Source organism: Camelus ferus, chromosome 8 (genome assembly GCF_009834535.1).
Source record: "Camelus ferus isolate YT-003-E chromosome 8, BCGSAC_Cfer_1.0, whole genome shotgun sequence".
NCBI classification, from domain to species: Eukaryota; Metazoa; Chordata; class Mammalia; order Artiodactyla; family Camelidae; genus Camelus; species Camelus ferus.
In genome coordinates, this window is record NC_045703.1 from 69,895,049 (window position 1) to 69,908,529 (window position 13,481).

Below are 13,481 nucleotides of genomic sequence, written 5' to 3' on the forward strand. Positions count from 1 at the left end.
GAGGAAAGGTTATTTCCTCATCACAGACATCATTTCCTGGTACACTGTAGATATAAATGTGACAGTCATAACAGTAAAGTTTCTAGAATTTAATACAGAAGGATATCTTGATGACCTTGGCATGGTTGAAAGACTTCTTTTAAATGGGACACAGAAACTAACTGGGAAGAGAAGACTGATAGCTTGAGCTGCATTAAGAATAAATGTAACTGAATTCAATTCAGTCTGATTAACTTTAGTCATCATACAACACCATTCAGGAGAGAAATGGCAAGCCAAACCACAGGATGGGAAAAGATATTTGCTACACCTGTAACCACAAATCTAAACAACACAGTAGAAAAATAGCCTGGAAACTTCAAATGTGCTTCAAAAAGAGTATTCCTGAAAGACCAAAAACGTGAAAAACATGATCAACTTTATTAGTAATCGGGAGAATGCTACTTCAGACATTTAGCAAAGACACTAGCATGGCTGATGAAATAACACTGGCAATAAGAAATGTCGGAGAAGAGTATCAAAACAAATTCTTACTCTTGTCTTTTGGGAATCTAAATGTGTACAATCGTTTTAGAAAATGGTTTATTTAGCACTGTCTCCTGAAAGAGTTTTTTGAGGGGTATTATCCCCTTTCCCAGCAGTTTCTCCCCTAAAGGAACAGGCCCTTGTCTTTACTTTGTATGCTCTTTCGTGTTAGAGCCTTCCTCAGACCTTTGGTGAACCTTCATTGTCTACACACACTTAAGTTTGAAGCACTGAAAATTTGAAATAGAAACTTGTGTTCATGAACCGGGCTTGCTCACTGCAAGCTTCAGTTTGAATTGATCACCTGAAGTAAAGCGTCAGTCAGAGCCGAATGCCAAAACATGGAAGTCTTTCCTTCTGGGGCACTTCAGTTTTTCTAGAGAGGAAAACTCAAGCCTGTTACCTGCAAGTTAGATACCTGGCTATTGGTTTTCTGTGGACAGGGATGGATCATTTGTTCTGTGTATCATTTTCATCTTTTCTTTCCGGTTTTCTGCAGAACTCAGTGTCTGAATGTCAGATCTTTCTGGAGTTCTGTTAAGTAAATCCATGATTTGATTATATCCTCTTCTGTGGATACTCTAAGCTGAACTGTTGATTGAGGGCCGGAGGTTTCTTAAAGTGAATTTGTGTCCACTGTGTGCCAGACTTCATATTGGTACCTTTTGTGTATATTGTGCTGTACACACATGCAGTCCTCACGACAGCAATACCAAATGTTATCATTATGTCTATTACATAATTGAGGCATGTTTTATATGAATTTCAAACTCCTAGTTATTATTTAGTGTTGGAACTTGGATACCAGTTCAGATCTATGTGCTTTCAGAGCTTGAACACTTAACCAGAGTACTTGAGTGTGTTTAGACTGCAGATACTGAAAGGGGGTCCTAGGTTGGAAGCAAGTGTAGTGTTAACGTAGATGACTGCAGGGGTTTAGGTAAAGAGGGCAGACGAAGTACTGTGTGCCAAGGAACTAAGCAAGGAGAAAGGGTTTTACTTAAATATAAAGAGATGCTTCAGGCAAATTTTAAAATTTGTAATCTTATAGAACTAGATCAAGGATCTAATAAGTCTGTGAGTCTCAACTTAAGATGGAAAAAGTTATCTCGTCTCCTGAGGGAAAAGGGCTTTCTCCCATCTTTACTCATGTATTACTCATCTTTCATTTGAGAATCACTTTTGTGAGATGGGGCAGTGCTGGGGAGCAGCTTAGGCAAAGTAAGAAGCCATTGGAGTATAGAAGATTGGAGAAGTGCCCTGGCTTCTCAAGTCCCGGCAGCTGTCAGTTCTAGCATATTAGTATCATGTCACGATACACTAACAGTAGGATCAAAGGCAAGAAAAATGTGGGAAGCATAGGAATCAGTAATGTATTTGATTGAATAAATAAATTAAAACCACCTATGGGTTTTTGGGAACCAATGGTAAACACTCGTTTTTTTTTTGTCTTCTCTGCAGATGATGTGAATGAGGAAAATTTACTTTTCAATATTCAAAGTAATCTTTTCTTCCCATTGGCCTAAAAAAAAATGTCTATGTATGAATACTAGACATTAATGGTGAGGGATGATAAGTCTTTACTTATATAATTGTTTTTATCACTGTCCTATTCATGAAGAGATGTAAGGTTCCTTGCAAAAACAGTAATATAAGCTAAGGGTAGAAATGGAAAATAGAAAGGAAGATAAGGATGCAGATATAAAATTGTGCAAGGAGTGTGATGAAAAAATGTGTACTCCCAAGACAGATATTTAGTATAGGGCGGAATCCAAACTTGGCTATCAGTGTTCTCTGAACGGTTGCTTTGGAGAAAGTATAACTTAGATGAATAAGATAGCAGTTTGGAGGGTATAGTTTATTGGTAAAGTGCGTGGTTACCATGCATGAGGTCCTGGGTTCGATCCCCAGTACGATAAGTAAGTAAATAAATAAATGTAATTCCCTCCCCCGACCAAAAAAATAAAAAGAAAAAAGAAAAAGTAGTATTTAAAAAAAGTAATCGTTAAAAAAATTGGACTTTTCCACCAAGGATTTTCATATAAAAGGCAGTCAATATTTAACATAATAAACAGTTCCCTGAACACTGTCATAAAAATTTTTGAAGAAGGGATTTGCTTTTTTTGGGCGACACCTAAGATTTTGTCAAATTGTTTAATATACTCTGGTTTAGATTACATATTGATGGTCAGTTTAGCATAGTACCTGTTTTAGGTAGATACTGTCGTTCCCAGTCCATAATTTGTATTAATACATACAAAAATTTCCAGGTAAACCATAAGCTATTGTAATTACCCCCTTCAAACTTGACAAGAAATTCATAAGGACTCTAAGATTTTATTTGACATTAGTATTTTAACAAATCTAGAGAAAGGAAATATATACTTTAAAATAAGTTTAAGAGTCACAAATTCAAGCAGGTGAATAATGTATGGTGTATTTTTTTTCCTCCAGTTTAATTTTGTTGGGAGAATCCTTGGACCTAGAGGACTTACTGCTAAACAGCTTGAAGCAGAAACAGGATGTAAAATAATGGTCCGAGGCAAAGGCTCAATGAGGGATAAAAAGAAGGTAAGTTCTTGAAAATGGGGCAAGTCTTTATGTGAGTAATTTACTTATACTTTTGAATTTTAATAACAAAATATCTAGATTCTGAAGCACTGCCCATTATTTCATGTCAGAAACTTTGAACTTTTGAAAGATACTGCCACAATTTTTCTCTTGTTTATCATTATTTTTCATTTAGCCAACTAAAGTATCACTCAGTCCATCATGTTAACTTACTTTGGTATTCATACTTGAGAAGCAGCCAGTTTGGAAATTAGTCATGCTATAATGTTGTATATATAACAACACGTAACTAGAAGTTTGAAAAATCTAAAATGTTTCTTTTGATGAAATTTAAACGAGAGGGATCAAATGAATAACTTTGGATGTGTGTCATCTCATCAGGAGAGTTAGTAAACAAAAAAAAGGCTTATAACTAGCCAGGTGAGAGTCATTTTCACTTTTACCATGATTTCATGTTGTTTTATAAGTTTTCTAGACATTTTACTTCAAAGTATATTATTCCTGTTTTCTATTTTGCCACATCTTATTTTTTTAGTTTAATTAATAAACTATGTTAAGTATTGTTTTTAGGAAGGTGTGAGTTGCCTTGTTTCCTTTATCCAACAATACTGTGGGGCAGAATACTTTTGAAATTGCTGTGTAAAAAATATTTGACTGCTTTTTAAAAAAAATCTAGATTTTGATTGCGAAAGATTGAATTTATTGTTAGGAAGGGTTTTGTTTTTTGTTTTTTTCTATGTTTTTTTAAATACATTGCCTTGAAAGGAATTTCAAATGATAGACCTGTGATCAGCCTTTGTGAGAGCCTGCGCACTGAATCACTTTTGGAGCTTACGGAATGAATACCAGACCTGTCAGGTATTCTGACCTCACCCTGATCCGCTGCCTTTTGAGTTGATCACTTCATTTCATTTCATTTCATTCATTTCCCCATAACTGACTGGATCTCAATCACTTTCTCTCCTTACAGATGAATACTGACTTAGTAGTTAAATTAGGGGGGAAAGGTTCTTAATAATATTGATTATCTTTAAATTTTATTATAACCTGTGCTTATCAGCTGAGTATTAAAAGATATTTTGAGGCAGGCACGTGAGTTCTCTGTGAGCATATTTAGATGTATTTAAAATCTTTCTTTTTTTTTTTTTTTTTTTTTTTTAGAATCCTAAAAAAACTTAAGCATATTCTGAATCAGCTGCATGGCAATCTTGTATTGCCATGCAGTTTTAGTTCCTGTGTTTGCACTTAGGTTGCCTTGGCGTTAAGTGATGCTAATTTAATAACCTAGGGACATGAGATAACTCTCAACAACCAAAGGACAAATAAATCTTCACCAAAAGATTAGCATTAGTATATCCTTCAGTTAAACAAATTATGCTATCAGTTAACAAAACGTGTTTTTTCCTCTCCTCAGCCTCTGTTAATTCTGTAGTAATGGCCCTCCACTCACTCCACTCACACACTCACAGGCACTGAGTATTAGAGCTTGGAACTATGTAATGAGACATTACGAGTTCTATTTTCAGTTGAAGTTGAGCCTGAAGAACATTTTCTGCTATCTTTGGCAGAAGAACAGAGTGGTTAAGAGAGTGATCTCTGTGATCACATTGCTTATGTTTGAATCTTGGTTCTATCACTTAAATCTTTATGATCTTAGCAAATCTCTTTGTGCTGTATGAAAGGGGAATAGTAATGTCACTTACCTCTATGATAGTTGTGAGGATTAAATCAGTTCTAAAGCACTTAGAACAGTATTTTGGTGCATAGTAATTGATCAGTTGATGTTAATGATTGTTCTCAATAAATTATATATTAACATTATTAGTACATTTTATGTTTAAACTCTTACATTGTATCATATGGGAATATTACAATTTTTTAAGCTTTGGAAATAGTAGTACTTTGTTGTTGCTTTGTGACCTTTGAACATCCCCTATTCTCATGCTTTACTGTTTTGTTTCCCTGGTAGTTACTGTGTCCATAGTCTGTCCATTTCGTTCTTAAGCACATGTAGAAGCAGTTCACATATATTTTAAAAAAATTTATGCTGTTGTCTACTCAAGTAAAACAAGCCTACAGATTATACACGATGCAAAAAAAAAATAATAAATTGACATTAACAAAATTGACTGCAGATTACATTTTTAGTTTTATTAAAATGTTACAAATGAGCACGCTCTGGGAATATCAAGTTAATTTGAGTGGCCACCGCCTGTTTGATACTATGGTGTGTGGATTCTGTGAAGAATTTATGTATAGATTTATAATACCAGGAGTGTCTTCTGTAATCTTAATTTAAATCTGCAGATAATAAATTATCAACCGAGTCATCTTGGTTTATGCTATAGTTCCTCTACTTACTCATTGAGTTCTTAAAAATGTTAATAAAAGTAAAGTAAAAATGGAAGATACTATCATTTGTTACTTGGCTATTATTTTGAGAAAGAACATGACAAACAGATGGAGACAAAAAGAAATACTGAAGTAAGTAATACGGCTGATGTATATTTCAGGTGTTTGAAGGAAAACTAAAATTTTCTGCAGATTTGTCAGTTTACGTAAAAGCTGAGAAAGGTGGAAAATAAATCTTAATTTATCGATTGCCCAAAATATGATGGAAATGCTGTTTGCCGATTTGTATCCTTCTCTTGACTGATAAACTCAGGGCATTCCATGTCTATTTTAATGGCGTATTTCCCTGGTGTTTGATTAGTACCTGGCACAGAGTAGGAACCAGGAAAAAAAAATATATTAATTCAGCTTTTAACTTTGTTTCCCAAATATATTTGACCACAGTCTCCTTTTTAAGAGATGTCCCTATGACTTCTTGAGGAATTGCAGTGTTGTATGGAACATGACTTACAAGATGTTGTTAGGGAGGCATGTTGTATAATTGCAAACATAGGTAGAATTTCCTAACACATTCATATGTGTTACAAATTTTTCTTAAATCTCTCTTATAGTCCTATTAATTTCATATGGTTAATATGTATTTTAATTAGTTAATATGTGGTATTAGAAAAGTTTAAAAGTGCACATTGTCTGAGAAGAGCATAGGCAGCTGATTTAATCACTCTAGGGACTACTCTTGCTGACAATTTTGGTATGTCTTGTAGGACATTCTTCATGCAGTTACATACACTGTCACATGTGTTACCAAAAGTGAATCATACTATACGTGATACTTTATCATTAGCATTTTATCCTGCAACTCTGTACCTGGCCCTATGTCAGTTCACCAAATTAATGAGCTTTTTAATGTCTAAGACTTTGTGTTGGGTGATAAGAAAGCACACTTAAAGAATGTTTCAAGGCAGTATTGATAGCATGTGCAAAAAGAAGTTTGCTTGATTTGTGGGGGTGGCTTAGACTTTATTTTTATGAAAGATGTTACTGCTGTCTCAACACTTTGAAAATGATCAAATTAATAGTTTTTTGTTTGATATACTAAAGTGGCCATGATGGCCAGTGACAGAACATCAAGTACAAGCATGGTTCCAAACAGCCTGCCTTATTGATCTTGCTGAATACTTGGCTTTCTGACAACTTTGAGGATAAATACAGTGTTTATTTAAAAAAAAAAAAAAAACTCTTCATCGTGGCAAATTTTAAACAGTGTTTATTCATCACCCAGTGTCAGGTTGTCCATCCCCTTTCATGTGCGCCCTCCTTCCCCCACTACCCTCCCTCCCCCTCTGCCTACCAGATGATTTGGGGAGCAAATTCCAGACAATTTCACATGTAAATATTTTATTAGGTGTTTCTAAAATAGAAGGGCTCTTTAATGCTATCGTGTTTGTTTTTTAATCACCAAAACAATTTCTTTGTGTCATTAAATATCTAGTAGGTGCTTATAGTTTCCCCTCTTGGCTCATAAATGTACTTTTTAGAAAAGTCTATTTGAGTGGTATCCAAGTGAGGGCCGTATACATTGCAGTTAATTGATAGATCTTTTAATTCATTCTCACCTTCACCTCCGTTTATCCTTCTTGCAATTTATTTGTAAGAGGACTGAGTTATTTGTACTGAAAAATTCCCATGGCTTTTGCTGATTGCATTTTCATGGTGGTGTTTAACACTTACCTCTGTCCTCTATATTTTTGGTAATTTGGTAGTGAAAAGGGTTTGATCACATTTAGGTCTCCTGCCCTCTCTTTTCTTTTCTTCCTTTTGTAAGAAAATTTCACAAGTCTTGTGGTAGTGGAACATAAAATCTAGTTTCTTCTCTATGTGATTTCAGCAATCCTTGTTGATTGTTTTTTAGCCCCTTTATTTCAGTAGGAACTGCAAAATAGTTATATCTTGTTTCTTTGCTGTTTTTAGCTAGATTTACTTTTTGTAGGAAAGGCTGGTAAATGCTCAGTTCTTTCTTTACTTTAGGTTTAAAATAGTAAGTTGGTTCCTAGGGTTTTTTTTTGTTTTTTTTTTTGAGTATCATTATGGGTGCATTTAAACAATTTTGATGTGTTCATTGCAGTTAGTAATTTTAACTGATGGTCATGTTGTTTAGCCAGGGGGGATCCTGTTCAAGTTCACTTCTAAGTCCTTTTGACACAAATGCAGTAGTTGGGGCTAATAACTTTGTTTCCTGGTGTTTATGATAGTCCAGGCTCATCTTGTAAGATTTCCTCTCCAGATTTGAGATCTGTCATTTCTTTAAGGAACCCTGATTACTATTAGTGAAAAATAGTATTGGGAGACTTCAGTCTGGGAACTAGTGATAGACTTTTTCAGGGCAGAGCTAGGACACACACACACACACACACGTTTAGGAATATAGATACATTTTTACAAGTTCATTCTCATTCAAAATGAAGACGACAGTGTTTTACTTAATTGATCTTGTGTGTATGTTTTCTTTCTTTCTCACCAAAAATCCTGGTTTCTAATGACACAAAATATTTTGTGTATTTCAGAATAAAGCAAATTAGGCTTAGAATAAGAATACAAACACCCTACCAACAATATAGTCAATGAAAATAGTTTTTCCCCAATTCTTACTGTTTTTAAGGATATATGCCACTAGAAATTGAAATTATTATCTTTCGAAACAGTAGTTTTTCAGTGTATAACAGTTATGCTATCATATGGATCAACAGTTAAGCTCATTTGTTACACTTAGTTTTCTAGTTTTAGGAATTGTTTATTTTTCTGTTGCTTGTAGAATACTTACATGGTTCCAAAATCAAATCCACGAAGTAGGGAATTTTCAGAGAAGTCCTGCTTTTATCCCTGTCTCTCTTATCTACTCACCCCTTGCAGTTTGGGTATATTTTAAATTCTGCTGTTTTATATTTAATATTTGGTTTATCCTTCCATTTCTTCATATTCACATAAAATTATGTAAGTAATTTCTCACTTCCTTCATAGATAATTATATACTCTACTTTTCTACACTTTGCTTTTTTGTTTGTTTGGTTTTTTTGACTTAACAGTATATCATTGAGCTCACTTAATAAGAGTATATAGAGATAGTCTTTATTCCTTTTAATAAAGCCATCATTCTATTGTGTGGATATACAGTAAATTATTCCAACATTCCCCTATTACTGGGCATTTAGATTGTTTCTAGGCTTTTGCTGTTAAACATAGGGAGAGTGCTATACTGAATAGTTTTTATATACATTTTTACAGTGTACTTGCTAGTTTATGTTTGGGATAGAATTCTAGAAGTGGTGTCACAATATATTGGTAGCTAGTGCTAAATCCTTCTATGGATTATTTTAATTTTGCATTACCATCAACAATGTATGAGAATGCCAGCTTCCCAACAGATTCACTGACAGAGTTCAACTTTTATATAAGGCACTTTTAAAGAAGCTGTTCCATAAGTATATATGTGTGTGTGTCTTTACAAGGTCATTTAAATGAGCAATGCAGCTATCTCTAGTTTCCCAGTTAGACATTTGTTTGCAGTATATTTCTTATTTTTCCATTGAACCAACTTATAAATAATGGTAAGACATAGTTGAAATGATATTGGCATAACTGGTATTAAGGTACATTATAGTTGTAATAAACTTCTGGTTGGGTCCAAGAAACTAATTACTATTTAAAATGTTTTCGAGAGGAAAAATGCTGTAATTTTCTATTAGTTTACACAGCCTTTCTCAGCTAGAGTTTCTCATCTGAACCACAGAACGTAGAAGTTCTTCAGTTTTACTCAATGGTTCATAATTAGTAGCATTAGGGATAGCTTTCACCCCAAGAGACTGATGCATTGGCAGTGAACTAATACACAGTATGGTAAACACTGTAACAGGTGTTACACATGGTACTGTGGGAAGTCAGAGAAGATGAGATCTTTTGCAGGTTGAGGATTTTAAGGAAAGCTAGAGGAGATTGTACTGGAGTAGGAATGTACAGGGCAGATGTGTGGAACAGTATTGTAGACATCAGAAGTAGGATCAGCAAGCATATGTTACGCTAATACGCGACCTACTGCAGAGGGAGGTAGAAGGTGTGGGTGAAGCAGGGTGGGTATTGGAGACAAGGCTGGGGTCTGAAGTTGAAGGGCCTCGATTACTGTATTAGAACTTTTTTTTTTTTTTAATTTTGAAAGCAGTGCACTGGCACTCATGTTTTTAAGATAAGAAGTTATGTGATATATTGTTTTAAAAAGATAACTTGGCAGTAGAAGGGTGGGCAGGAGGTAGAAGAGATGGAAGACTGCACATGGCCAAGTCTTAGATCCTCTGATCTTAATTCTTCTTTGAATTCAAAACAAAATAATCTCTTAAAACCCTAGAGGCTTTGACATATTTTATGACAGTCCTATGTCTCAGGTGTCCTACTCTAGCTATAAACTAATTCCCTAGGAACTTTAGTCCTCCTCTACCTCCCCTCACCCCCTGCTTTTTTTTTTTTTTTAATGTTGTGGAACACAACATTGAATTCAGCCCCAAAAGTGATTGATTGATTTCTTTTTTGAAGAGAGAAGAAGGCCTGCCTTTCTAGAAGAGTTTTAAATCATTGATTTTCAAATAACCTGCCATAAAAGACAATTACAACAAAATTCCAACTCATTGTAGACTAATTCTTTTGTAAAATATAATGAAATTAATTATCAGAGAAATGGAATTTTTAAGACAATTTTCATCCTGTTTTAAAGGTTTTCATATTAACAGACAAAGTTTATCCAGTCGGAATGCTGTAAAAGTTTCTAAACACACTTTGCTTTCTCTGCTTACAGCCTATACTTTCAGCAGCACTGGTTTAATTACCAGCTTGCTATGTGATCTGATGTTTTTTCAGGATTGTAAACCAGTTCTACCATGTCCTCTCTTTCTCTCCTTTGCTTCCTTCTTCTCATATCCTTCTTTTTGCTGTGAGTGTTTTGAAAGTAAATTGCGGTTTGGAATATTCACTTTCTAAGTTTTGTTTCTGGTTACATGTTCATTTTGTACTCAAGTGATACAGCCTTGTTTTAAAATAGAAGAGTATAAAACAATGCAATAAAAATTAAAGTATTTATTGCAGATTGGATAGTATCTCAGTACACTTTGCTAGAATAGAGTCACTGCTTTTCCTGTATTAATTGATAAGAAAGATTGGGAGGGTTTGAAATAAAAATTCTACTAGTATTTATTTAAAGACAGTTTTTTAATTTTTAATTTTGAGACATTTTTTGAGGGGTAAAAAGATGGATCCAATGAGAATAAACCTTTGTTTTCATTACTAAAGTAACCTGTAAAACTTAAGCTAATTACTGTGCCATAGATCTAATACCAAGATGAGTTAATTACCCATGTCTAGTGAAATGAGACATGAGTTTGAGTGAAAAGAGAGAGTCCATTTTATCACTAGATGCTGTTAATGAGCCTTTTTAAATTAAGTCTTGATTGGATTGCAGTCAATTTAATTAGGGAATCTTTGAGCACCTTAGAGTGTGTTATATATAACAGATTTTCAGAGGATTCAGTTCTCTCTTGACCAGAATTAGTAGTGGAATGTTGCTTATGTGTTTATCATTATGCTGCATCAATTGATTTTCTTTTTTAGAATCCTTTAAGAAAAGTCTTTGGAAAAATCTTTTTCAGTTATATTAGTAATAAATTATTAGGCAATTTCATAGGCCTAGTGGGCCATCCTATTCTGTCTTACTACTTTTTTTTTTCTTTACCCTTCAGTTATGAAAGATAACTAAAATTATATTGTTGCTCTTTGAATTTTAAAACATTATTTTAAATCATGTGTAATTGTTAACTCTTTGGCTTTTAAAGACATGTATAATTGCTAATGGCTAGTGTTTTTTTAATTTTGAGGAGTTTGTTTGTTTTAATCACAAGTTGTTATAGGACCAGAATGATATCACAGTCTTTGAGTCCAAAAAAATTAAAATGAATCATGGATTATTGAAGTGATTCTTTAAGAATTATTTGTTACTTACAAAAGAGTAAACAGAAATTATAGCAGATACTTATGAATGTTTTTAAAAGATGTTCATAAGTTTTTTAAGTTAAGCTTTGCTGGATTCGGATACCTGTAAAATATTTTAAATATAGAGAACTAATCACTTCATATAGAAAATTGTTTATTTTTCAGATTCTTTTTTTTTATTTTCTTTTTTTTTTAAGCTAATGTTGATTTATTGATTTATAATCATTTTACAATGTTGTGTCAAATTCCAGTGTTCAGCACAATTTTTCAGTTATTCATGGACATATACACACTCATTGTCACATTTTTTCTCTGTGAGTTATCATAACATTTTGTGTATATTTCCCTGTGCTATACAGTGTAGTCTATTCTACAATTTTGAAATCCCAGTCTGTCCCTTCCCACCCTCCACCCCCCTAGTAACCACAAGTCTGTATTCTCTGTCTGTGAGTCTATTTCTGTCCTTATTTTTCAGATTCTTATGTGAAGAAAGTTTTGTATCATTTCACTTTTGTAACTAGTAACATTAATTTCTGACTAGCAGCTTGTTTTCATTTTTCCATTTTTGGCAAGGATGTTTTAAGAAAAGGTGATGTTTTAAGAGAATTCTGGGACAACATGAAATGCAATAATACTCGTATTATGGGGGTCCCAGGAAGAGAGAGAAGGGACCTGAGAAAATTCTTCAAGAGATAATGACCGAAAATTTCCCCAACTTGGGAAAGGAAACAGTCACTCAAGTTCAGGAAGCGCAGAGAATTCTGCATAGGATCAGCCCTAAAAAGGAACATACCAAGGTACAGAGTAATTAGATTGACAAAAATTAAGGTTAAGGAGAAAATACTAAAACTAGCAAGAGAAGAGCAGCAAATAACATATAAGGGAACTCCCATAAGGTTATCAGCTGATTTTTCAGTAGAAACTCTACAGGCCAGAAGGAAGTGGCGTGATATATTTAAAGTGATGAAAGGGAAAAACTTAAAACCAAGAATACTCTATCCATCACGGTTCTCATTCAGATTTGATGGAGAAATCAGAAGCTTCATAGATAAACAAAAGCTAAAAGAATTCAACACTACCAAACCAGCTTTATAACAAATGTTAAAGGAACTTCTCTAGTCATCAAACCATAAGAAAAGAGAACAAAAAGAAGAAAGAGCAAAAAAAAAGAAACAAACAAACAAAAAACCTATAAAAGGTTGCTTTGGCAGTTCAGGGTCTTCTGTGGTTCCATACAAATTTTGAAATTGTTTGTTCTAGTTCTGTGAGGAATGTCATGAGTATTTTGACAGGGGTTGCATTGGATCTGTAGATTGCTTTGGGTAGTACATCCATTTTAATAATGTTGATTCTTCCAATCCAGGAGCACAAGATATCTTTCCATTTCTTTGTATCATCTTCAATTTCCTTCATCAGTGTTTTACAGTTTTCAGAGTATAGGTAACCTCCTTGGTTAAATTCATTTCTAGGTATTTTATTGTTTTTGGTGCAGTGGAAATGTTTATGCTAGTTATAAAATTCTGGTTTTTGAAGTGAAAGAAAAAAAAGTGAATGAAGAGCTGCAAATGGCAAATATCCTTTTTTATGGATGAGTTATATTCCATTACATATATGTGCTACATCTTCTTTATCTGTTCATCTGTTGATGTGCACTTAGGATGTTTCCATATCTTGGCAATTATAAATAATGTTGCCGTTAATAGTGGGGTGTATGTATCTTTTTGAATTGATGTTTTTGTTTTTTTAGGATTTATGCCAAGAGTGGAATTGCTGGGCCATATGGTGGTCCTACTTTTAGGTTTTTGCAACATCTCCATATTGTTTTCCATAGTGGCTGCATCAATTTACATTCCCACTAACAGTGTACAAGGGTTCCCTTTTCTACACATCCTTCCCAACATTTGTTATTTGTGTTCTTTTTGACGATGGCCATTCTGGCAGGTGTGAGATGATATCTCATTGTGATTTTGATTTGCTTTTCCCTGATACTAGTGATCTTGAGCAAC

The 13,481-nt window shown here is 33.9% G+C and overlaps 1 protein-coding gene across 7 annotated transcripts in view; it reads left to right on the forward strand.

The window, feature by feature from the left end:
- Positions 1-13,481, forward strand: part of QKI (QKI, KH domain containing RNA binding) — a 142,699-nt gene that overhangs the window by 55,248 nt on the left and 73,970 nt on the right. For all 7 annotated transcript variants that reach the window (XR_004322108.1, XM_032485320.1, XM_032485322.1 and 4 more), the window contains exon 3: positions 2,980-3,096. Coding sequence is in view for 6 of the 7 variants with exons in the window: in XM_032485320.1 (XP_032341211.1) it covers positions 2,980-3,096 (117 nt within the window). In the remaining variant the exon portion in view is untranslated. The remainder of the gene's footprint in view (positions 1-2,979; positions 3,097-13,481) is intronic.